At 36.7% G+C, this 25,738-nt stretch overlaps 1 protein-coding gene and 2 non-coding genes across 3 annotated transcripts in view; 2 read left to right on the top strand and 1 right to left on the bottom strand.

Annotated features, from left to right (window-relative positions):
• LOC133187371 (E3 ubiquitin-protein ligase HUWE1-like) overlaps positions 1 to 22,571 on the top strand; it is a 62,978-nt gene extending 40,407 nt beyond the window's left edge. The window contains exons 58-80 of the mRNA XM_061322718.1: positions 2,256 to 2,413; positions 3,536 to 3,650; positions 4,144 to 4,378; positions 4,623 to 4,834; positions 4,980 to 5,079; positions 5,525 to 5,811; positions 6,425 to 6,621; positions 7,296 to 7,593; positions 7,835 to 9,016; positions 9,300 to 9,370; positions 9,987 to 10,144; positions 10,581 to 10,691; positions 16,078 to 16,271; positions 16,474 to 16,589; positions 17,168 to 17,300; positions 17,731 to 17,922; positions 18,401 to 18,604; positions 18,811 to 19,086; positions 19,189 to 19,459; positions 19,714 to 19,819; positions 20,024 to 20,323; positions 20,825 to 21,015; positions 21,568 to 22,571. Of these exons, the coding sequence (XP_061178702.1) occupies positions 2,256 to 2,413; positions 3,536 to 3,650; positions 4,144 to 4,378; positions 4,623 to 4,834; positions 4,980 to 5,079; positions 5,525 to 5,811; positions 6,425 to 6,621; positions 7,296 to 7,593; positions 7,835 to 9,016; positions 9,300 to 9,370; positions 9,987 to 10,144; positions 10,581 to 10,691; positions 16,078 to 16,271; positions 16,474 to 16,589; positions 17,168 to 17,300; positions 17,731 to 17,922; positions 18,401 to 18,604; positions 18,811 to 19,086; positions 19,189 to 19,459; positions 19,714 to 19,819; positions 20,024 to 20,323; positions 20,825 to 21,015; positions 21,568 to 21,670 (5,210 nt within the window). The 3' untranslated portion in view covers positions 21,671 to 22,571. The remainder of the gene's footprint in view (positions 1 to 2,255; positions 2,414 to 3,535; positions 3,651 to 4,143; positions 4,379 to 4,622; positions 4,835 to 4,979; positions 5,080 to 5,524; positions 5,812 to 6,424; positions 6,622 to 7,295; positions 7,594 to 7,834; positions 9,017 to 9,299; positions 9,371 to 9,986; positions 10,145 to 10,580; positions 10,692 to 16,077; positions 16,272 to 16,473; positions 16,590 to 17,167; positions 17,301 to 17,730; positions 17,923 to 18,400; positions 18,605 to 18,810; positions 19,087 to 19,188; positions 19,460 to 19,713; positions 19,820 to 20,023; positions 20,324 to 20,824; positions 21,016 to 21,567) is intronic.
• On the top strand, positions 18,225 to 18,293 carry LOC133188094 (small nucleolar RNA SNORD61). The gene has a single exon (XR_009721278.1). It is a non-coding gene; the product is annotated as a small nucleolar RNA SNORD61 (small nucleolar RNA).
• Positions 22,572 to 25,571: 3,000 nt separating the features above from the next.
• Trnal-caa (transfer RNA leucine (anticodon CAA)) lies at positions 25,572 to 25,693 on the bottom strand. The gene is made up of 2 exons: positions 25,656 to 25,693; positions 25,572 to 25,617 (listed from the first exon to the last, which is right to left on the bottom strand). It is a non-coding gene; the product is annotated as a tRNA-Leu (tRNA).
• Positions 25,694 to 25,738: the final 45 nt, after the last annotated feature.

Below are 25,738 nucleotides of genomic sequence, written 5' to 3'. Positions count from 1 at the left end.
TGAAATCCGTCATTTTTAAAATGACAATTTTTAGTCATAAAATAAAATTTTTATTATGACTTAAACTCGTCATTTTTAAGAAAATGACGAAAAACAGTCATAAAAATTGAGAGTGTTTCTAGAATACCGAGTTACCTCTCTTTGAAAAATGTTGGATCTACCAACCGAAAAAAGGACAAAAAACAACGTAAACAAACTTCATTTCTCTAATACAGTTGACTACAATACTGGTTATGTTGACAGTACAAATTTCCCAAGCAAAAATAAGAGTGGAAGAGTTATTTGTCAATTTATTTGCATTAAATAGGAAAGAAGACGAAAATGACGATATTCCGTCTTTTTTCAAAATGGAGGGTCTGGGCGCACTGAAATATCTCGCTTGTTTTACGGGGCGCACTGCTTTTTTATGGCTTTAACTCTTTGTCGAGACTTTTCTTCACAAGTACGTATTCTTCCAGACGGTGTACTATATGTTTTTATAGGGCTTAAAGCCATGTAAAAATGGCGAATTAGTTCTACCAAAATTCGACATTTTACCGCTAAATAATAACTTTCGCCTTCCATGTTGATGTTCTAACGCACGTGGTTGGCAGTAATTAGTAACCCGAATGAAATGAAACTTGCGTAAACACTCTTCTTTCAGCGGTGAATTAAATTTCGCTTTTATGTAACCAAGCTAGAAGAATTAAGTTGAAAAAGAAAATATGATGATAGTAAGTCATATTGACAAAAATGACGAAAATACTTAGTTAGTAAATATGACGATTATCCATCATTTTTCAGAAATGTGATTTCAGTCTCCCCCCTGACTGATAAATAGAATAAAACTTGTTTATTTGTAATTAAAAAAGTAATGAAAATTCAAGTTTTACATGTAATTATCATTGATTATTCCACGACCAATTTTATTTTGTTCAAAGCAAGGATATTTGAAAAGGGGGGGGGGGAAAAACTGAGAAACAATTTTTATATATACATGTATGCTTGGTCTTGATAGTAATAGTTTTCCCTACAGAATCCAGCTAGTGAAACAGCGTTTAAGTGTTAGAGAGGGAAGGAAAATAAATAAATAAAATAAATTACTACTGGCTCTTCGGTTAGCTGTTGCACAGGTTGGAAGGAAGGAAGCGGCATAATTTGTTTGGGTACACACAATGAAGGATAGAAACCATATTCCACTTATAATCCACAGTGTAGGACTCATACTTGTGATCTCTTTAAAAAAAAAAATAGCACAATAATCATGGGGATTGTTTCCTTCTAAATAATACTGAAAAATAATGACCAAAGGGGAAAAAATATGTATTGAAAGTGAAACCCTCATCTTACCTGTAAGACTCCTGTTTATTTTTTGTATGATTGTGAGTCAGTAATTATATAAGTAATACCCAGAAGGTTAATCCCTCTAGCATATTTTATCTTGAATGACTAATTGTTGGCTCTCGTTTTTCCATTGGTTTCTATACCTATGTTGTTTTGTTTCACCTGAGCATACATATATGCAGATGGAAATGTTTTCCAGTTGTTTTGTATGTTGGATATTTCAGTCTATAGATATTTAAGTATATGTGTACATTTAAGTGGGCAATTTTAAAGAACATAATGATTAATGTTGTCCATAGCAATAGGATATATTGCACTGATTTGGAAATTTGATGAACTTGATTTTATTACAACTGATAAGTTATAAAAGATACTTAGCCAGATTTACCAATACCATGACTAGTCTCAAACACAGTAATCATAAATGCCAGGTTATGTAAAATGTCTATCAGAATTTTATAAGCAGCAGGTGCATAAATCAGCAAGTAGAGTACCTATCCAGGGTTCAAAGCACTGTCCAGGGGTCATAGTACCTGTCCAGGGGTCAGAGCACCTGTCCAGGGGTCATCAGAGCACATGTCAAGGGGTCAAAGCACCTGTCCAGGGGTCAAAGTACCTGTCCAGGGGTCAGAGCACTTAGTTTTTAATCAGACTTAGCTTTCTTTGTTCTGTTTATTCCCCTCTTGTTAGTTTGGCTTTGTGGGCCATTCAAGTATCTAGTCAAGTATTTAGGAACATGGGTGAAATTGCCAGCCTTATATGATTTTTATCCAACTATTGTGTTTTCTATCCCTTCACCAAGGCTCTGGAATAGAAAAATCAAATTGTATATAAAATCGTATCCAACCACAAACTATGTGAGATCCTTTAATGCATGTATCTTCAGGTTCATTTGTTATGAATGTAGTAACATATTTTTTTTTTGAATCCAGCTTTAAAACCAGGCCTAATAGATTATCTGGAGAAGAAACGGGAAGAGGAACTGGCTGAAAGGAAAGAGAAATCACTGAAGCAAACTGAGGAGACAGAAGCCAACAAAGAGAAGACAAGCAACACATCTATAGAGTGGGAGTCTCCACAGAACATGGAGGTAACTCAATCAGATTAACAGATGTGTACTAAGACATCTATAGAGTGGGAGTCTCCACAGAACATGAAGGTAACTCAATCAGATTAACAAATGTTTACTGTGACATCTATAGAGTGGGAGTCCTCACAGAACATGGAGGTAACTCAATCAGATTAACAGGTGTTTACTGAGACATATATAGAGTGGGAGTCTCCACAGAACATGGAGGTAACTCAATCAGATTAACAGGTGTGTACTAAGACATCTATAGAGTGGGAGTCTCCACAGAACATGGAGGTAACTCAATCAGATTAACAGATGTGTACTAAGACATCTATAGAGTGGGAGTCTCCACAGAACATGGAGGTAACTCAATAAGATAAATAGGTGTTTACTGTGACATCTATAGAGTGGGAGTCCCCACAGAACATGGAGGTAACTCGATCTTATTATATACCCAACTGTTTGTCACTCAGTTTTACTGTTGAATTCATGCAATCACGTGACAATGTGATCCGACGTTCCGGATCACCACACTGTGCTTTTCTGAATCCATATCACCCCTCTCTGAAACTGATGACGTAGTACACAGATAAATGACGTTTTTATTCTCGCGCATCAAAATGTTCCTTGACAAAATGGTTTGTTTAATGGACTTAAGTTCTGTAATTGATCCAAAAAGTTTGCTTTTATAATATTTTGCTAGTTGTAAAGGGGTATATAATAAATTTATCATTATAACAGTAACTTGATCCGAAGAGCCGTATCATGTCTCGTTGACAGGCGCGGATCATCAGATCAAACTCGACGCTTCGCGTCTCGTTTGATCTGATGATCCGCGCCTGTCAACTTGACGTGATACGGCTCTTCGGATCAAGTTACTGTTATAATAATACATATAGATTAACGTGTTTACTGTGACATCTCTACTCAGTTGCAGGGAGAAGTTGAAGTGTACAAAAGCAAGTTGTTTGGAAATTAGTTAAAGATTTAAATGTACTTTTGGTATTGATTCTATAAGCTCAAGAAGGAGTTTGCTTCCCATTGTGCCTGTTCATTTGAACATTTTCTCTATTAGAAACAGCGAGGCAGTAAATTTAAGTAGACTGGCAGATAAAGTGAGAGATTGTTTTCTGATTGTAGGTCACACAAACACCAGCGACATCTAGTACATCAGTAGTGTCCACAGCCTTGACTACAGTTACCATGACAGCACCATCAGATTCCACAGTAACCAGCACTGCAGGCAGGCAAATCAGTAAGTATTGTCTCCCCAAAGATCAGGGTCACATGAAATTATCATGACAGCACCATCAGATTCCACAGTAACCAGCACTGCAGGCAGGCAAATCAGTAAGTATTGTCTCCCCAAAGGTCAGGGTCATAGGAAGTTACCATGACAGCACCATCAGATTCCACAGTAACCAGCACTGCAGGCAGGCAAATCAGTAAGTATTGTCTCCCCAAAGGTCAGGGTCACGGGAAGTGACTCCAATCTGGCTGCAGATGTAGGGAGGCATTAATGGGAAGAAAACTGCGACAGGAGTAAGAAATGATCATATGATAACCTCTATGTTTGAAATGTTTTTGTTTCAACATGCTCTATTTGATTATAAAAATGAGGTGCTGCTCAGAAGATTTAAACTTATACAATAACATTGGACAAGTGATCAAATAGTCAATTGTACTGCTTTATTTACGTTAAGTGTAATGATTATTTATGTTAAGCTCTATTCCTCTATGTATTTCAGGTGCCTCTGAAGCAGCTGCAGCAGCTGAACTGATAGCCACTGCTGTAGTTGAGGATATCTTATCAAACCCCTCAGGACAGTCAGCACCCCCACCTCCCAGTGCCCCCAGGACGGACAGTCTCCCCTTAGTCAGACCCCCAGCAGACACTTTCACAACACCTGCCATCACCATGCCATCAGTAATTCCAAATGCCCCAGTGGTGGATCCTAGATCTATGTCTTCATTTACAGGGGGGTAAGTTATAACTGTCTAGGAGATAAGAACACTACTATGTTAAAGTGTGACCAGTGACCAGCAAAAATAAGAATATGTGATATTGGTTTACTTTTGTAGGAAAAAAAAAAAATCAACTTTCATACCTGAGTATATATCTAGTGTATTAAAGTAATTAAGGTCTTTGGATCAACATTTCTTGATCAGCTACCATGTAGTATCAAACCAATACTTTAATACTTTGAATTTCAATGCTTCTTTTCAGAACCAGCACCCCAAGTGGTCCTTGTAACTTAGCCTCCCTTTTGCTGACAGAAGATTCCAGTCCAGACTCCCCTCTCTCTAGCTCCTCTATAGATGCTATCCCCCATGGCATTGGACAAGGATCTGTGGCTCCGACCATCCAGGACGGCAGTATCACCCCAGAGGAAGTGTCAGGGATTAGTAGTTCTGATGCAGTCACTGTGCAGTCTTCAGGTTTGTTGTGCATTGCTATTGATCAGTTGGGATATTGTTTTGTAAAAGCCCCAAATCTAAGGCCAAAAATTGTACATGTGTACACATACATGAAGGTATTTACAGATTGTAAGTAAAATTGTTATCTACTTTTTAAATGGTACAGAAAGTTCCGAGGAGTTGAATCCTGGAAGTATTTTGGAAGCACCAACAACAAATTCTTCATCTGTAACACAGTCTTCAGCAGTTCTGGATAACATTGCAAGGTAAGAGGTGAATTTAGATAATTTTAGGACATTTTACACTTTTAAAATTGCTTAACCTGTTAGCAATCTATTCCCAGTATCTGCTTTTATTTGTGCAGTTGTGTCCAAGCCATGGTTGTATTCTAATAAGATGTGTTATGTACATGTACCATACTGACTTGCACATAATTTCTCCTATGACCTTTCTTAAGATTCATTTAATCAGTTTTTTAGCATGACCTTTCTTAAGATTCATTTAATCAGTTTTTTAGCAAGCAAGTCTTACCAGAACTTTGCCTAGGTTTATGGTATATTGCTCATAGCTAATCATCAAAGCAAAAGTAATACTTAGACAAATTCATTTTTATCATAAAAACGTGTTTTGCACCACTTTGATCTGTTTATTTGACACACTTGGAATGGGAGACAGACTGATTTATTTATAATCCTGTATTTGTTTCTATAGTGCCCTGACCATTGACACAGCGGGTATTGCTACCCCTCCTGCCTACCATGGGTTTTCATCCAGTCTCTTCCAAGACAACGCCCAGAGTAATGATCCCCCTGTAAACTTGTCTGCCCTCACCAGCAGCATGATGGGAGCTCTTACGGCATCTATCAATGTGCCCTCCAGTATCCTGTCCACGGGGGGTGAAGCCGGAGGTTCTACTGCCGTCAATGAGGAGGATTCCACAGCCACACCTAGTGCCTCTACAACACAGTCAGGGTCAGCTCCAGATGTGGGATTTGGAGGTAAAAAGAAATAAAGGGCTTAACCATACTATCGGCAAATACTGATTTTGGTCAATTTAAGACATCATAATTCAGCTTCATTGTCCTTGTTTCTATATATTGAATTAATTTGTAACTAAGTTAACATGTTTCTGTTAAAAGCATGGTGATGATTTAGAAAATAGGTAGAAATTGTGTACTCATTATCTGCGAGTTGTTAGCCTTGGCAAATTTAGCAATTTTATCTTAGAAGTTAGCATTTAATTTTTAGCGATTAAAGGGATAATTCTATTCATTTTCTTGGACAATGTATGTGATTGAATTATAATTATTAGCGACATCTTTTTTTAGCATCACCAAGAACATTTCTAAAAATGCCCAATTACATGATTGCTAAAAATTCCCGTTATACGATACATTTCATTTCAAGCCCGCACATTAGGGGTGGGATGATAAAGGCATATTGGCAGTGTGGGGTTTCAAAACATTAAGGGAAAGTTTACACACACAATGAAGCCTCTGCTTCATCCCAGCCTTACAAAACAAGTATAATACAGTGGACCCCATTCCACACATGAGTAAAAACATGGAGAATATTCCTACATGTTTATGCTCCTTGTGTGATTATATACAGATTTTCCAGATGGGGTGGATCCATCATTTTTGGAGGCCTTGCCAGAGAACATTCGCCAGGAAGTGATTGCAGAACAGATGAGGCTGCAGAGGATACGACAGAGTGCCCGAGAGCAGGCCCAAACTGCCCAGTCCACCGGGTCATTACAGGTCAACCCAGACTTCTTAGCGGCGCTACCACCTAATATCCAGGAAGAGGTAATACAGCGTGGTCGCGTTGTCAAATATCACACTAGAGAAAGGAAGGGGAGGGAGGATTACATTGTAATTGATAAAAGATTGACAAACAAAGTTTCTGAGTTCTCTAGTCAGTTGTGATGATGTTTGTTTGCATGATTCCTGAGTTGCAACATCCTCTAAGAAGTACTGAACTGACATGAACAGAATACAGATGTATTCAGCTACCATTTGATTTATTTGATCATTATACATATACATGTACAAACAGATGACTGTATCTGAAACACTGGTTTATATTTACTGTACAGGGAAATTTTTGCTCTGTTTAATTTTTACTGCTTTCATACTTTGCAAGTAGATGAATTTAAAGTGAGGAGAATTTAGAGAAAATAAAGTTATTTTTAACACGACTGTGTCTGGGTGATTTAAAATGGGGCAAAATTGTATATGAGTGTGCTTGGGTGCAAATAACATGGGGAGAGAATAATCCTGTGAACATTATTACATTATATTGGAGGGAGTAAACAAGGTTCATGCCCAAAGGAATAATGAATTCTAGTCAAGTTTTAATTTGTGTATTTTGAACCCACAAATATCACTTGTTGTTTTAACAGTCCAACCACTCTCAAGATACAAGTTTAATTGTATTTCCAGTTGCAGTCATTTCATGAAACAGTTTTTCTTGTTACCAGGTTCTTGCACAACAGAGAACAGAACAAGCCAGACTTGCTGCTGTACAGCAACAGTCAGCCACCTCAGAAACTCCGGTAGATCCTGTCAGCTTCCTGGCCTCCCTCCCCAGCTCCCTCCGTCAACAAGTCCTGGCTGACATGGACGACAGCACAGTGGCAGTACTGCCACCTGACCTCGCTGCGGAGGCTCAGACGTTGCGACGGGAGTTGGAGGAGAGACACCGTCGTCTGATGCAGGAGAGGTTGTTTGCTCAGGCTGCTGGAGCTGGTTCTCTGTCAGCTATCCTCAGACACTCAGGTGACCATTTTGTTCTTTATGCTCCATTTTAACTACTTGCTTCATGGAGATCAAATGTGTTACAAAGTTTTAAGTTTTGCACGTAAATGAGTGGTGTCGTTATTTGTCATTTTCAGAGTACACACTCCCCCCATATATTCTCTGATATCTTCTTTGATTTTAACTATTCTTGAAAGGTTGAAAACCCTAAACCTTTGTAGAATGACAGATAAAATAAATGGTATCTTTCTTTTCCAAGTAGGATTTGGAGGTCGTCTTGGTGGAAGTCGATTTTCTATCAGAGCTCTTCCCCGCAGTAGTTCAAATTGGACATGGGCATCAAATCGTCTAAATGGACCCAGCTCTAGCTCCAATCAAAATGCAATTAAAGTACGGGGGCGGCATTTACTAGATCATGAGGCATTGACTTGTTTACTTGTGTTGTTGTTCGTAGATGAGCCAAAACTGAACACAACAAGACTTCATAGGGTGTTACGCAATCTGTGTTATCACAGTCCAACAAGGGTGTGGGTAATAAGAGCACTATTATCAATTCTTCAGAAAACGGGTGAATGTCGTATCGAGGAAGAAAAATCAGTACGTGAAAAAGGGAAGAAGAAAATGGCTACAGATAGTGACATGACAGTTAAAAGTGACACTAAAAACCAAGGTTCTTGGCTGTCCATAAGTCTGGAAGCAGCTCTTGGTTGTCGAGCCAATGTCTTTCAAATTCATAAAACGGGCAAGAAACATTTATCTGGAAGCTGTCCAGGCACCGTAACGATCCATGATCAAGCATCCCCAGTGGTGTGCAGGCATGTGTTAGATACTTTAATAGCTCTAGCTAAGATTTTCCCCAGTCAATTTCTTCCCTCCTCCAAAGTGAAAGAGGTGGAGAAATGCAGTGATCCTGGTGAAGACAGTAAGACAGAAAGTGAAAGTAAAACTAAAACCCCTTGTTCTAGTGCTAGTCCCAAAAGTGCCAAAGATTCACCTACGGAGACAGACTTCTGGGATCATTTGATCAAATTGGACAGTTTAAATGCAAACAAGAAAGGTAAAAGTGTTCAGAAAACAGCCAGCAATACTGATGGAGAGACAAACTTCTTTAACTATGACACAGCCCCTCTTGGACAGCTCATGTTCATGTTATCACATCCGGTGATAAAGCGCAGTCAGTTATTGACGGACAGGTTATTGAGACTTTTAGGGCTTGTGTCTCTGGCTCTACCTGATGTAAAGCTTAGCAGTTCTATCGGTGCGACCCCTACTACTGCCGCCAGCATCCCATCAGCTGGGTTAGTAACAACTACCGCATCACCTGCCACAAGCACCACCACTAACACCACAACAGCAAGCACCACACAGTCAACACCAACAGTGGTGTCCAGGGGTGTGAGTACTGCAAGTATGCCAGCAGAAGAGCAGAAGGAGCAAAGCAAGGGTGAGTTGATAAAGCTTTAAAATACATCATTAGTTGTGTAATTTGAGCTTACACAGTAATGAGGTACATGTATATTAACACAAAAACTATACTAGATGGAAAGTATTGGATAAACAAAACTTTTTAAGGCAAAACTGAAACACAAAAATACATGTATGTAAACCAATTTAAGATAACAGAGCAGATAAAAAACTACAGTTGCCTTTTGTAAAATTTGTTTGATGGTGAGTTATGTAATTTTAACACTGCTTGCCTTGATCTTTATATGTGTTCTATTTTATAGTAAAAGAAAAAGCAGAGGAGAGGGAGGAGGGTTCAGTCGTGTTAGAGGACAGACTTCAGCTAGCTGTACAGGTCAGCTCTTCTCTATAAACAGTTACTCAACATCTCAAATATTCATGTCTATTTGTAGAAATCAAGAAAAGAGCAGTAGTTTTAAAATAAACAAAAGAAACATTCCAAGGAATATATTAAAATACATTGATGCAATGAAAAAATAAAACTGAGAAAAGTGTATATTAAATAAATAGTTTAGCACCTGACTTGTATGAAATTCGGACACTTGCTTACAGAGCCAAGATTTGATACTTGATTGATGTTGGTAAGCCTTAGTCAAGATAATGTATATCATTCATTAATCAGCAGTCAGTAGTGATGTTTGTAATAGTACTGGTCAGAAATCCTCTAAGTACTCAACTGTTCTACAGTGAAACAGTGGATCACAAGGGATGGCTGGAATTTTCTTATCACAATAATTTATCACTCATTTAATACTTCTTGTTACGTAGAATCACGGTAAAAATTTCTCTGATGGAAATCATAACTGTATGTCTTTTTCTGGAGTAATCTTTCCTGTCAAGAATGGAACAAAAACAGTACTAAATAAATTATCTTTTTCTTGGAAAAACACCACAACTGCTGTTTAAATAGTTGGAAAATGCAATAAAAGTTAACTCCCTTTGTATTTTAGGTATTGACTTCCAAATCCTGCTCAGAAGAGGGGTTAGAAGATGCCACTAACTTATTACTTCAGTTATCTTATGCCAACAGCGCCACACGACAAGCTGTTCTCAAGCTTCTGTTGGAGGGAGCCCGGGTTTTAGGCATGACAGTCTGTAGTCATATCAGGTAGATTTAGCAAAATTATTAAACTTTATTTAAGTGTTGTCCAAATTTACATTAAATTTATGTCAGTTTGATTAAACTAAAAGAGTGGTATTCCACTATCTATTAATAGGTTTCTTGATGCATAAACATTTCCATCTGTGTAATGTTACCTGTTGAAAACTTTAGAAGTAGTTAACATGGTACATGAACCCTACCTGGCAGATTATGCCTTATCCTCTGAAAACAGTGCCTATACTCATTACTGTGTATGCAAAAGGGAAAAAAAGCTAATGAACATGGTTCATTATTGAGTCAACACTATTAATATTTCTATGTATAATATAAAATCAAAATTTGCATAAGTTGTAAATTCAAGCACAAAAGTATTTACAAAAGGTGCAAAACCGTCAATCCAACAAAAATGAGCTGACACTGATTATATGATATTTAAAAACAGATCTCTTTTGGATGAGTTACATGAATTTACAACAAAGAACAAAGACCCTGAAGAGGATCGAGATATGGAGATGACCCCAGCTCAGTCTTCTAAAGGGCACATACAAGACAGGTAAGTCTACATAAAACACACCTACAACATCACATGAACTCGGTCTTCTAAAGGGCACATACAGGACAGGCAAGTCTACATCAGCCACACCTAAAACATCACATGAACTCGGTCTTCTAAAGGGCACATACAGGACAGGCAAGTCTACATCAGCCACACCTAAAACATCACATGAACTCGGTCTTCTAAAGGGCACATACAGGACAAATAAACACATCTAAAACATCACATGAGCTCGGTCTATAGGACAGGTAAGTTTACATTAACATACAAAGGGCACATACTATGTACAAGACATCTAAATATCAGTAATAAATAAGCAGTGATGGATTCCTGGTTAGCATTTCATATCTCTATTTATACTGTATAAAGCTACAAAAAGGGTTCCCTATTGCTGTCTCGCTTGATGATAAAGTGAACAATACTCTGTCATCTTGAATAGGCAGCAACATCAACTTCTTACTTCACACCAAATACTTAACTATTAAGGCATTTGGGTCGAGTGAAGAGTACATTTATTGTCACCTGAGTACTAAGAAATCACTAAATTTTTGGGGGGGTTGGTTTGTTTTTGTTGTTTTGAACATATTTTATTGACAGTATGTCAAAGGGATTGGACACAAGTTCCATAAACTTAGATATTTCTCTAGCTGTTTCGTTGTTTTTGAGAAATGATGAGACCCACAAATTATGTCCTCCATGAATTGTAAATTTTTAAACATATAACACCTCAGGACTTCTTCACCCACAAAATCAAAACCCCATGAACCAACGTTTTTAGCTCACCTGAGCCGAAGGCTCAAGTGAGCTTTTCTGATCACATTTTGTCCGTCATCCGTGTCCGTCCATCTGTCCGTCAGTCTGTCTGTCCGTCCGTCTGTAAACTTTTCACATTTTTGACTTCTTCTCAAGAACCACTGGGCCAATTTTGACCAAACTTGGTACAAAGCATCCTTGGGTGAAGGGGAATTTAAATTGTTAAAATGAAGGGCCAAGTCCCCTCACAAGGGGAGATAATCAAGAGAAGACAAAAATAGGGTGGGGTCATTAAAAAATCTTCTTCTCAAGAACCACAGGGCCAGTAAAGCTGAAACTTATATGGAAGCATCCTGGGGTAGTGTAGATTCTAAATTCTTCAAATCATGACCCCCGGGGGTAGGGCGGGGCCACAATGTGGAATCAATGTTTTACATAGAAATATATAGGAAAAATCTTTAAAAATCTTCTTCTCAAGAACCACTCAGCCAGAAAAGCTGAAACTTATGTGGAAGCATCCAGGGGTAGTGTAGATTCTAAATTGTTCAAATCATGACCCACGGGGGTAGGGCGGGGCCACAATAGGGAATATAAGTTTTACATTGAAATATATAGGAAGAATCTTTAAAAATCTTCTTCTCAAGAACCACTGAGCCAGAAAAGCTGAAACTTATGTGGAAGCATCCTGGGATAGTGTAGATTTTAAATTGTTCAAATCATGACCCCCGGGGGTAGGGCGGGGCCACAATAGGGAATCCAAGTTTTACATTGAAATATATAGGAAAAATCTTTAAAAATCTTCTTCTCAAGAACCACTGAGCCAGAAAAGCTGAAACTTATGTGGAAGCATCCTGGGATAGTGTAGATTCTAAATTGTTCAAATCATGACCCCCGGGGGTAGGGCGGGGCCACAATAGGGAATCCAAGTTTTACATTGAAATATATAGGAAGAATCTTTAAAAATCTTCTTCTCAAGAACCACTGAGCCAGAAAAGCTGAAACTTATGTGGAAGCATCCTGGGATAGTGTAGATTCTAAATTGTTCAAATCATGACCCCCGGGGGTAGGGCGGGGCCACAATAGGGAATACAAGTCTTACATTGAAATATATAGGAAGAATCTTTAAAAATCTTCTCAAGAACCACTGGACCAGAAAAACTGAAACTTATGTGGAAGCATCCAGGGGTAGTGTAGATTCTAAGTTGTTCAAATCATGACCCCCGGGGGTAAGGCAGGGCCACAATAGGTATTACAATGGGGGAAGTCTGGTAATGAACAGCATGGCCAAAGTTACTCAGGTGAGCGATGTGGCCCATGGGCCTCTTGTTTCCTCAAACCATGAAAATCACAAAAATATGTGATTTTACAGTACAGTGGCGCCGCGTTTATCCGGACGCCATTTATCCTGACGCTTCACCATCCGGACGATGTTTTTTGGGAACCGATTTTTTCCACGTTACTTTGTCTCATTAATCCGGAAATTCGCGTTCCGTATCCAGACGGTCAATTTCTACTACAAAACGTAATAGTTCATTGAAAAATGACTCGTTTATCCGGACGGTATTTTTTCAAGAAACGACTTTTTCACACTTAGCTTGCATTCGTGTTAATTGTTGTAAAAACATTGGCCATGCAGTCAGTTTGAAGGCGGTTACATATGTACCTGTGACCTACAAACAATAGCGTCTATAATTTGCGTGTGTTTACCCCAACTCAATCACACGTTTATCTTTAGAATTTAGCTTACACTGTGCATTAATTAAATAATAATCCGTTCAAAATCATATTGCTAACCGTATTTACGTCGGTAAATTCATGAGAATTTTGGAAAGTTGTAAATAAAATGAACAATAAATACCGAGCGATTTCGTAATGCTCTTTATCATGTCGATTGCGTTAGTTTAAAATACTAACTTCCATTTCTAAAAACGTAAATGTATTTAAAACGCTTTTCCCCCACAAGACAGTTTAGAAAGGTACATATTTGAAGAAATATATCTATTTAATGTACTACCGCTTGCAAACGTCAATTACTTTAGAAAAGATATATAAAACTGGCGTTACGTACAGAAGTTGATTACGTTTTTCAAGGTATTTTTAATGATCGAACTTCAAACGTAGCGTCCGTAGAAAAAAAAAACTGATAATCATGAAGATGGCTTGTGTTTACGAATGTTTTTAATACTTTGTTTGAGTAAGCTTGCAGTTAATTTTATAGTAACCATGTGTAATGAATATACGGGGTTAGTTTATATTTGAACATTTTTAATGGTGATGCTGAACAGTTCTGTCATATCATATGAGCTTCGGTATATAGAATATATGGCTAAATGAAACAACTGTAGATCAAAATTTGCATGCTCAGCCCATGAAGTCACAGGTGAAAGAGAAGGCGAATTAAAAAAAGGAGGTCTCAGCATAAAATTGCCCATCCATTTTTTTTATCGTGTAAATTACATTTTAATATATTTTTGTCTTTAATCAATTACTGCTTTTAAAACAATAAACCAAAATATAATTTTTTTTCTTTGCTGTCACATTTGAAACAAGAATGTGCATATATACATGCTTAGAGAGTGCTCTTTGAGATGTGATTCAATTTTCCGGACGATTCATTTATCCGGACGAGTTCGTTGGGGACAGAGGCGTCCGGATAAACGAGGCGCCACTGTATATGTCATTATATAATATCTCATCTGTGAACTCTTGAATGTTTTACTGCTCCAGTATAATTAAGATATGACCTCAGAGCTAATATGAGGCCTTTAAAGAGGTACAAGACTTCATAACAAAATGGACAAAATTTCATAATAAAATTGACGACTTTCTCAGAATTCAGATGATAGTTTTTATACCCCCCGCAAACGAGGTTTAGGGGGGTATATAGGAATCAGCTTGTCCGTCTGTCTGTCTGTCCGTCTGTCTGTAGACGAGATTTTGTCCAGACCATTTCTTGGAAACAGTTGCAAGGATTTGTCTGAAAATTTGTACACTTATTCTTTCCATATGAAGGTGTGCACCTGGTATTTTTTTTTGCATTTTACAGGTGTTTTTTTTTTTCATTTTTATTATGTGGTTTTGTCCAGATCTGTTCCCAGAGACTATTGCATAGATTTGTATGAAAATTTGTACACTTATTATTTACCATATGAAGATGTGCACCTGGTATTTTCAACATTATTTGATAATTTTTCTGCATTTTACAGGTGTTTTTTTTTTCATTTTTATTGACTTAGTCATTTCAGGTTCATGTCTAAGATTTGAGACATAGAATCTAGAACATTTGTACAAAAATGTGAATTACAGCTTAAAACTACTCATTAGAACTAAAAAAAAATCACAAAGTATTAAAAAAAGTTTTTACATTACACAGCAGATAGTGTAAATCCATTTGTCCCTTGGGAGTAATGAGTGGACATGCATCCAGTTAAAGATTAATTAATGAGTTCAGTGTGGGAAGCTGTTAGGGCATCTCTGATCAAGCAGGTCTTATCTATATCTCCTGGGAATTGGGCAGAAAGAAATAAAGATCTCTGTTGTCTAAGTCTCTTAATTGTAATTTATGTCTGTCAAAATACATGGTTACTGGAACCAGCCTTTAATTTTTAAAATGAGTTTGATATAAAGGTATTGAGATCAATTTGATTTTGTATAATCAATTATGATATTTTTTTTTTCAACAATCAATTTGCAGAGTGTCATGTCTCACAAAGATGACAGATAGTTGCAAACTATTTTTTCAATGGAATAAAAAAACACTGTAATTACTAGTATTGATGTTTTATTAGGCTGCACCTTAGTTTCATTCATTAAAAAAAAATATAATGAGTAATTAAATTTTCACTCTAAATGTTTAAGCAAATTGTGAACACCTCTCACATCTAGAAAACATTAGTGATTTGGTGCCTTCTCTGAAAAACCCAGTGGGGGGTATTTGTCCCTTTTGGACAGTTCTAGTTAATACATTAATTATATGAAAATGTCATTAAATATTGAATTCCTAATGGGAACATCATTACAAAATTATGATACTTATCAACTTATACTCTTCTTTTGCAGATTCAAGCTTTTTCAATTCTAAATCTCAAGTCTTCTGATGGAATCAGATGGGTTCCAAGTGTAGATTGATAAGAATATGTAGGAAAAATCTAAAGAAAAAATTCTTTCTCTCCCCCCCCCTTTTTTTTTGCAAAGTTATAATAGGGAATGTTTGTTATAGTAGCTACATACATGTATAAACGCTTGGGTGGCTGTTAAGGCCCATTAAGATTGCATTATAATGTGTTGGTAAGTAATTTGTATAGTCAACCAGACATTTTTTCTCTGGATCTGGTTATGTAACTTGCGAAGTTTCCCTATTGCTGTCTCGCTTGATGATAAAGTACAATACTCTGTCATCTTGAATAGGCAGCAACATCAACTTCTTCCTTCACACCAAAAACTTAACTATTAAGGCATTTGGGTCGAGTGAAGAATACATTTTCATAACAAGTATATTTTGGAAAACTGAAAAAGACAAAGTATCTAACAGCCAAGTTAGATTTTACAGGACATGTGATTGGTTGTCAATACTAACAGGGGTGGGAAACTCTATTGATTTTCAAGGTGACCTCTTCTGTAAATGTTGTAGGTATAATCCCAGTGCTAGCGTTGTGGTGGCAGCCCCAAAGAAGATTAAGGTTGGTCGTGAGCTGCAGCTGCCGTCCATGTCTTTGCTGACCAGTAAAACGTCCAGTCAGCAGTTCTTCTTACGCATTCTGAAGGTCATTATTCAGCTGAGAGATGCAGCTAAAACACAGGCCAAAAGAACTGCTAGGAGGGGTGGTAAGAAGGCTGTTTAATGACTTTGATTTTTAGAAACCAGTTAACCTTTATTGAATATAGGTTTTGAGTAGATTTGTTCACGGAGAGCATATTATATGTTGAACTTCTGCGATATAGTCATGTACTTGGTAGTCTAATGAATTTCACTATTAAATACAGAGCAAGACTTGAGTAGTCTAATGAATCTCATTATTAAATACAGAGCGAGACTTGAGTAGCATCACGGAAGCCATGGCAGCCTTAGAAGCGGAGGCAGAAGCCATCATGGAGATGGTGGGAAGGAGGTCTGAACAGCAGAACCAGGCCAGACAGCAACAGGTACATACATAACAAAAAATGTATTAATGGGGCCAATTTATTCTAAATACTGTATGTTTACTTCAAAAAGCAGGCTTCGAATTTTAAGGACTTTGGCATGGACAACAATGCACTAATTCACGAATACCACTAAAAAATCATAAATACAATACATGGCACGGAAATGTGCAGCGCTAATTCATGATTACCCAACAACTCCCTACTCAGTGATTGCGTTAAATTTTGAATATGCCAATTTATGTACACGTACAGTACATTCTGTATGATAGAGAAAACTTTATGAATAAATATTCCCACTTGAAAAAGGATTCTCAAAACTCCTAGAATTTTATACTAGATATTCTTTAAGAAAAATATTACATTTATGGCTTAAATTTTACACATGGAAACATTTTAAGATATTTGTTTAAAAATATATGTCTTAATTCATAAACATATACACTGTAAATAATTTTGAATTTTTCTGTATACTGAAGTAGCACCATTTTGCTACCTTTTTCAGTGAAAGAAAGATTTCTCTTTTGTTTAGATGTATGTTAAGACCTCTGTTTATCTTGTTTCTCATTGATTATTTACAGGAAGCGACTGGGAGGAGTGGATCCACAGAACAGGGTAATGAGGGGCCACAGGAGGGGCAGCAGGGAGGGGCTGACAACCCACCACCCCCTGTGGATGGAAATCCAGACTCCCCAATGGATGTGGATCAACCAGGTATGAACACAAAATCCAAGATACTGAAGATCACCAAATATTCGCGACACGTTATTTTCACAAGATGGGTAAATGGCTCTTATGAGCAAGAAAAAATTTTCATGAATTCTGACGATTGTCCTATATAACCTTTACTAATAACTAATTAAAATTACAAATGAGAAGGAAAATTTGGCGAGGAGACTCTCTCCTTTAATTATGCGAAAATAAAGTTCTCACGAATAAAAAGTGATTTACAGTATATATCATTTTACCATATACTCTTTTTAAAAGGTGGCTTTTGTAGATGAGTTTGATTGAAATTGGCAAAACAGTAATTAGTTAAAGTATATCATTTAGTAAGTAAGTAATGTTCTGGTTCCCTTAGATCAGACATATTTTTTTAGGCAAAGCATACAAAAATTTTATTGCCTACAAATTGTTTTTGCAGGCCCCTCTACAACTCCACAGGAGAAGACAGAGGAGGTAGCCCCTCCCCAGCAGTCTCTGAGTGAACAGCTGGGCCTGGATGATTTGTGGAACACCCTGGGAGAGTGTTTGACAGAACTGGCTAAGACCCCGGATCATCATGCAGTTCTTATTTTACAGCCCGCTGTGGAAGCCTTCTTTATTGTACATGCTGGTAAGGAGACAGGTCTATGATTTTAAGTCCATATACATGTAGATTAGTCTAGTGTTTCAAATTGCAAGGCATTAAATTGAATTTGTTTTCAATGAGGAGTTGAAAGTTAATGAACAAAAACAAAATACTATTGCTTTGATTTGATTGGTATTGACTGAGGTTTTAGGTTGGTCCCCTTTGCCCCACATCAGGCAATATTTCATCCCTTGGGGGCTACTATTATCAATGTTGCCCTCCATCACAGTCAATATTTGTATTATGTTATTGTAAATGTATATACAGTGTACATGTACCGGCTGTCAGTAATGATGATTTCAACAACAATGATCATTCATGAATATTATTACAATCCTCTAAGAAGTACTGAACTGACAAATGCAGAGTATTACCTGAATTAAATGTCCCTGCTAATTTTGTAAGAATTTGATTATTTTTGGAAATATTTACATGATTTATAAAAAAAGTGATTGCTTTGTAGGAGAAAAAGATGGAAAATCCCAGGAACAGAGGTCACAAAGAAGAGAAGACCAGTTAGCCCACCTGAACATGGACCTGGCCCCTGCGTCTCCAGCAGCCCCTGGCAGTGAAACTCCTGCCCCGGTCCAGAGGGATGGGTCAATAACATCTGTGTCATCCCTTACAACTCTTCCACCAGATACGCAAAAGTTCCTCAGATTTGCTGGTGAGATGTTCTAATAGACATTACTTGGGCAGATAATAATTATAACTGTTTATTTAATCTTGTGACCAATTTATGATTTGAAACTTCTTTTTCAGAGTCATGTTGAAATTCTGAATACATGTACATAGTAGTGTTTTAAGAGTATTTAAAACCCTATACAAAATTTAAAGTTATTGAATGAAATTTTTATTTGAATGTTTGTATAGAGACACACAGAACAGTTCTGAACCAGATACTTCGACAGTCCACTACGCCTCTTTCTGATGGGCCGTTCTCAGTGTTGGTAGACCACACACGTATTCTGGACTTTGATGTCAAGCGTCGTTACTTCAGGCAGGAGTTGGAGCGAATGGATGAGGGAATGAGGAAGGAAGATTTGGCTGTTCACGTTAAGAGAGAACACGTGTTTGAAGATTCATTTAGAGAGCTGTTCAGGCGCACAGCTGATGAATGGAAGCATAGATTCTACATTGTGTTTGAAGGTAGGTTCCTGTTGAATCGCCAGTTGTTTTGTTGCAAGTGTTAATATGTACACATAAGAAATGGTCAGTAGATTATGAGTTGACATTGCCTTCAATGTTCAGGTGAAGAAGGACAGGATGCTGGCGGCTTACTGAGGGAATGGTACATCATTATTTCCCGGGAAATCTTCAATCCTATGTATGCCCTGTTCAGGACCTCCCCAGGAGACAGAGTCACCTATGCCATCAACCCCTCGTCTCACTGTAACAGTAACCATCTCAGCTATTATAAGTTTGTGGGTCGCATCATTGCCAAGGCTGTGTACGATAATAAACTCTTGGATTGCTACTTCACCAGGTCCTTCTACAAACATATCATTGGACAGCCTGTCAAGTGAGTAAAATGTAGGAGAATATCTGATACAGTAGTTTGTAATGGTCTTGGAAGCTACATGGATGTGAAGATATAAAATAACCCATGAAATTCTGACAGATAATGAATGTTGATAAGCACATGATGATTGCCTCTTCAGTCTTGTAAAGTTGATTAAAGCTTGCTATAAACATACAATATATTTTCATGCCAAAAAATTCAAACTTTGAATACTATTTTTTACGTATTTAATGTAGACAAACTTATACTTACAGGTATACAGACATGGAAAGTGAAGACTACTCTTTTTATCAAGGATTAGTTTTCTTAATGGAAAATGATGTGGCAGATCTTGGATATGATCTGACATTTAGTACAGAGGTAATCCTCAGATTCTGTGTTGTCTATATATACATGTACATATGCATTATATCAAGGTGTCAGAGAAATTCACAGTAGTCCCTTGGTTTACTGCAGAACAGGCTAGCTCATCGGAAATTACATGTACATTGATATAAAATATATATGTAACATTGAAATGTATACTGTCAAGATAATTGAATTTATGGATTTATTTTTATGCAGATTATGGAATTTGGAGTCACAGAAAGTAGGGATCTGAAACCTGGTGGAAGAAACATTTCAGTAAATGAGGAAAACAAGAAGGAGTATGTAAAGTTAGTGTGTCAGATGAAAATGACCGGAGCCATTAGACAACAGCTGAACGCTTTCATGGAGGGCTTCTATGACATCATCCCCAAGCGCCTTATCTCAATATTCAATGAGCAGGAACTAGAACTGCTGATCTCTGGGCTACCCACTATTGACATCGACGATCTGAAAGCTAATACTGAGTATCACAAATACCAGGCTACTTCACTTCAGGTAAGCACAGAGTCGCAGGAATTTATAAAAGTGTAATTTTATTAATTGACATTTATTTTGGAGATTGATTTAAAGGAAGGAGGAAATAAAATGTACATCTGATGATCAGGAGAAAATTTAGAAGGTACTTAGTTATTAATTAACTAAAAGCTTAAATTTATTTTGTTCAAAATTGTATGAGGTTGTCATGCAGACTTTGTGTTGATAATGCAAATTATGAGTTAACTCTTGGGGTAACAAGAAGTCTCGTCTTAGATATAGATGTAGTACAAGACGTAATTTCTGCATCAGTATTATGGCTGGTTCATAAAATTTAACACAAAAATTTACAAATTTCTAAAATTTTGGAATCCTCTCCCTGCGTGAAAATGGTAATTATTATTTTAAAAAAGATCAGATAAATTTTTTTCAACCACTTAAATTGTTTGCATATATTTAGATTAGTATAAAAGACTTTTGTGTTCATTGTGAAAGTAACATAATGACCTCCACATTTTGCAGGTTCAGTGGTTCTGGCGTGCCCTGCGGTCATTTGACCAAAAGGACAGAGCCCAGTTCCTACAGTTCGTGACTGGAACATCCAAGGTCCCCCTGCAAGGATTTGCTTACTTGGAGGGAATGAATGGGTTCCAGAAATTCCAGATCCACCGAGACGACAGGTCTACTGACAGACTGCCTGTAGCTCACACTTGGTAAGATTTATTGTCCAGTAGTTTGCTTTCTTGGGACCAAGAAAATACAAGATGTCCGAGAATTTGAGATATCTGGGTAAAATACTTGAGAAATAAGAGCTTGGGACTCAAAAACACTTCAACATATCCATAGTCTTCAAGATATTCATGTTCGAGATGCCAAAGTTCAACTTCATTAATTTATCATATGCTTCAATGTGAAATTCTTAAAAATTTAAAACGAGATGAGCCATCATCTGGGGGTGGGGTGGGGTGGGGTGGGGGGGGGGGGGGGGCGGAAGTTTAAAGATAAAAAAGAAAGGGTTGTAAATTTGAAATTTCTCTTACCTGTATTTTTTTGTTTGTTTTGAACTTTGCTAATTTAAAAATAGGAACATTTTAACTACATGTAATTTTGATCAAACAAAACCTATAAAAATTTGTGTACATGTGTAAGTTTTGTTAAGTTTGTTCTTGTTTAGATTAGTGTGATATTTGTAATGTGCTTGATTTCAAATGCTGTAATTAAAAAGATGATATAATGAATTAATATAATGATTAATTTTGTTACAGCTTTAACCAGTTAGATTTACCAGCTTATGAAACATATGACAAACTGAAGAGAATGTTGCTCCTGGCAATCAACGAATGTTCTGAGGGATTCGGACTGGCATAAAATGTCCAAGAAGGAGGACTGAACAACTCATGAGAGTCGATTTATTGTGCAAGATAAAAATCACACATGGATCCTTAGATCTTATGTTACCAAATGACTGACTTGTGTTACAAAATACGCAGCCAGATATACTGTAGTGTAAGCCAGGTTGAAGTTTGTAATCTCAATAAACATGCTTTATGAATTATGGATGGAGGTGCTTACTGGGCTTTATATATTACAATGTGTTAAATATTTGTCATACATTCATGTAGTTAAAAAATCTAGTGTCTGAATGATGTGAGAGGTTGAAATTAATGAAACAGGGGTCTGAGAGGTGTTGTTCTGAATTTTTGACTGGTGATGTTAATAGAGTACAAGAAAATGCTGTAAGAGTTCTTTTTATGTGATATATATACATATTATGGGTAATATAATAAGCTGCTACTATTGTCATTAGACAGGCAGAACTTGTTGGAAACTTTTATTGACTTTAAATATAAAAGAGAATTTAATTGAATGACAGTTACTGATACACTGGTTATAGAAACTGAACAAGACGAGCATTGATTGGAAATTCACTCTATTCCTGTTCAGAATGATCAAACTGTAGCAAATGGAATTCCAGAACGTGATATTAATCATGAGGATTTGCTCTTTCATTTGTTGTTTTCTGTATTGTAAATAGTATAAAATACTTTGTTCTTATAGTGTTATTTATTAAATCATTGAGGGAGGAAAGGATTAAAGAAGAATGTGTTGATCATTCAGAAAGTTTAGACAACATAATAAAGAGCATGGGGTTATTTGTAATTTGTTCTCACATTTTTGTGTAATACACAGTTTTCAATGATGGAATATATCTTTATATCACATTTGTTACTTTCTATGTCCATGATGAATAAAATCTCAGCCAAAATTATGTAAAGGTTTTTTTTCCTATGTTTTATAATTAGGGCCCTGCTCTGTGGGTAGAGGTTGTGCAGTGACCTTGAACCAATTTTCTTGATCAAAAATCAAGTTAAAAAACTCTGTAAAATCCTTGTCCGTAGCATTTTTTTCTCTCCCCTTGGCCCAGTTGGGCTCATGTGTCACCCAGAGAGGGTCGGTGGGTAGAGGGTATGCAGTGACTTTAACTGTTTTTTTATAGATCAACAGCGGAGTAGCGGAGCGCTACTCGTACATTAACCCTTAAAAGTAATGGAGCCGAGTTCGGGGCCGAGGCCCATTGCTTTTAAGGATTTGAGCGCTATGAGTATTTTAACCCGCGTAAAGTCCACCTTTTTAAATGCTTGTAATTATTGTTTGTTAATATATAATAAAGAATATTTATAAGATACACTGTGAAGATACATTTAACATATTAGTAAAATTTATTTATATATAGAGAGAAAGTAAGGCGAAAAAAGTGTACTGAAGTTATTTAAATCGGCTATCATTCAACATTATTTCCAGTGAAAAATATGTTATTCCTATAGACATTTTTATAAAGTAAAACAAAATTAACCCCCTCCCCAAAAAATAAAAAATAAAAAAACTTTCCTCAATAAACGTCCTTTTAAAGAGCTCCTCGCTAACCACTATATTTAGCAAGCGTATTTGGACTTGGAATTTTTTAAGACCACGGTGAAAATTTAAATAAGTTTACTTAATTTTTCATGTAGAGTGGGTCCTCGTACCAAATTTTTGCACGTGTAAAAAGCAACATCTTTCCATTGCCTTTCATTAATCATTCACAAAAAAATGGTACGACGACCCACTCTATTTAAAAAAAATGTAGTTATATCATCCAATTTATATCAGTTTTTGTGAAAATTGAGCGTGATGCCATTTTTTTTGTGTTAATCAGAATCATTTTCGCTAGCTGTTACAGTATTCAGGTTTTGTCAAATTTGTATGTAAATGGTAATAAGCATTACACTAATTCAACAAAAAGTGAATTTTTTTAAAAATTGAATTTACTGATTTTTTATCGATCATTATGTAGGCATATGGCTCGGCTTATCCCCCCAGTTTCTTTACGTAAAGTTCTTTCGCATCCAATAGCATTTGTGCAGAGCATAGTCCCCCCCCCCCCCCTTTGGGTTTAGTTTGGCTCAAACGTTACCCATAGAGTGCCCATGGGTAGAGGATGTGCAGTGACCTTGAGCCAATATCCTAGATCAAACGTCAATATCGAAAATACCTCTGTTCAAAATCCTTGTCCAGAGCACGTTTTCTCTCCTTTTGGCCCAGATGGGCTCATTCTTCACCCATAAATCGCCTGTGGGTAGAAGATGAAAGGTCATGGTCAGAAAATCTTGTCCAAAGCGAGTGTCTTGGTGGGTAGAGAGTGTGCAGTGTCCTTGTGTCAAGTTCTTAAGTTTGTTGACAAGGTTATAGCAAATTTCTTAAGCATATTTTTTTCATCTTTTGGCCCATCTTTCTCAAACTGCACCCAAAGAGTGCCCTTGGATAAAGAGTCTTTCATCCTAGTAAATAACCTACCTACCTACCTATAGTCCTTGTTGCACATGGAGGCACATATTAGAGCAAGGACTAGAGATTTCTATTCTTCCCTTTTCTTGGCTATCCTTTCCACCTCTCCCCAGGTTTCATCCTAAATATCCTATGCTAAAAGCCGGGCCCTTTGAATTGGTCACCATCTTAACGATGTCTAGTTTCCTTCTGAAAGACATTACATAACATTTTATTATGTGATTAGCTTTGCCCCAGTTGTCTGTATAAATCTGTACATCTTCATTTACTGTAAACTAAGGTCTGTTCAAATTTGGATTTACAGTATACTAAAGTCTCTGTACAAATCTGGATTTACAGTATACTAAAGTCTGTACAAATCTGGATTTACACTACTAAAGTCTACAAATCTGGATTTACATTATAACTATAGTCTACATATCTGGATTTACAGTAGACTTAAGTCTTTACAAATCTGGTTTTTCAGTATACTATAAAGTCTACAAATCTGGATTTACAGTATACTAAAGTCTACAAATCTGATTTACAGTATGCCAAATTCTCTGTACAAATCTGGATTTACAGTATTCTAAAGTCTGTACAAATCTGGATTTACAGTATACTAATGTCTCTCTACAAATCTGGATTCTTGTGTCTAGTGCCATATAATTTTTTTCATGTTCTAATTCAATCAGTCTCGAACATTAAAAAAAAAAATCACTAATTCTTGATTCAAAAATAATAACAAAACCATTTATGGGTAACGTTAAACAATGAAAAACTTGTATCTTCGTGCATGCAGAGGGTGAATAGGTGGTCAGATGTAAAGTGAGAAAGGCACAGAGCTGGAATGACCGAGACACAGAGCATGCTAGTCATATTCAGGTAACACTACCGTAACTTCCTTGAATAAACGTTCAACAGAAAACCACGTTACAAGAAAACGTTAGATTTTTCAACCTGCAATAAAATAAAAAAAAATGTTTTAACTTTAACCTGTTAACCGGTGATTAAGTTAATGGTAGTGTTTTTCCAGGGACCTATATGAGTCCCTGGTATTTCTAAGTATCAAATGTTCTTGTGAATCCTGTATATAATTTTTTAATTTTTGTAATGATTTAAGCTGTTAAGTGTCAATTATGGTTTACAGATAAAAATTTGGATGTATGCAAAATTTCTGCTCAAATCTGAATAGTATTACTAATTTTTAAAATCAATATTCTTAAGTATTTTATCAGACAATATGTCAAATCAGTTAATCTTTCTCTGGAAGGTGAAAGGTTACGAATTCGAGAATCTTACGGAAGAAATGCAAATTATAACAGCTAGAAATGTCAAAACCGAGAAACAAGAAAGGTAAACATGTCAAATAACTACTGTCTGCAGAAAAAATATAAGGCATACTGAGAACTTACAAATTTGCTAACAGTTTTACTAAGAAAAGAAAAGGAAGGAAAAAAATTTGTGTCAGAAGTGGGATTCGAACCCACGCCCACATTCGTGGACCAGAACACTCACCCTCACGCAATGTGAAGGAAGAGTTAATACTCTTGAGTCTGGCGCCTTAGACCGCTCGGCCATCCTGACAACTCGTAAAATGGGGGTTTTAAATTGTATCGGTATAGACAAATA

The sequence above is a fragment of the Saccostrea echinata genome, unplaced genomic scaffold, assembly GCF_033153115.1.
Source record: "Saccostrea echinata isolate AGI-Se365-2 ecotype Australia unplaced genomic scaffold, CSIRO_AGI_Sech_v1 ptg000015l, whole genome shotgun sequence".
NCBI classification, from domain to species: Eukaryota; Metazoa; Mollusca; class Bivalvia; order Ostreida; family Ostreidae; genus Saccostrea; species Saccostrea echinata.
The sequence above is the reverse complement of the archived record's forward strand: the minus strand, read 5'-3'. Positions and strand labels throughout refer to the sequence as shown.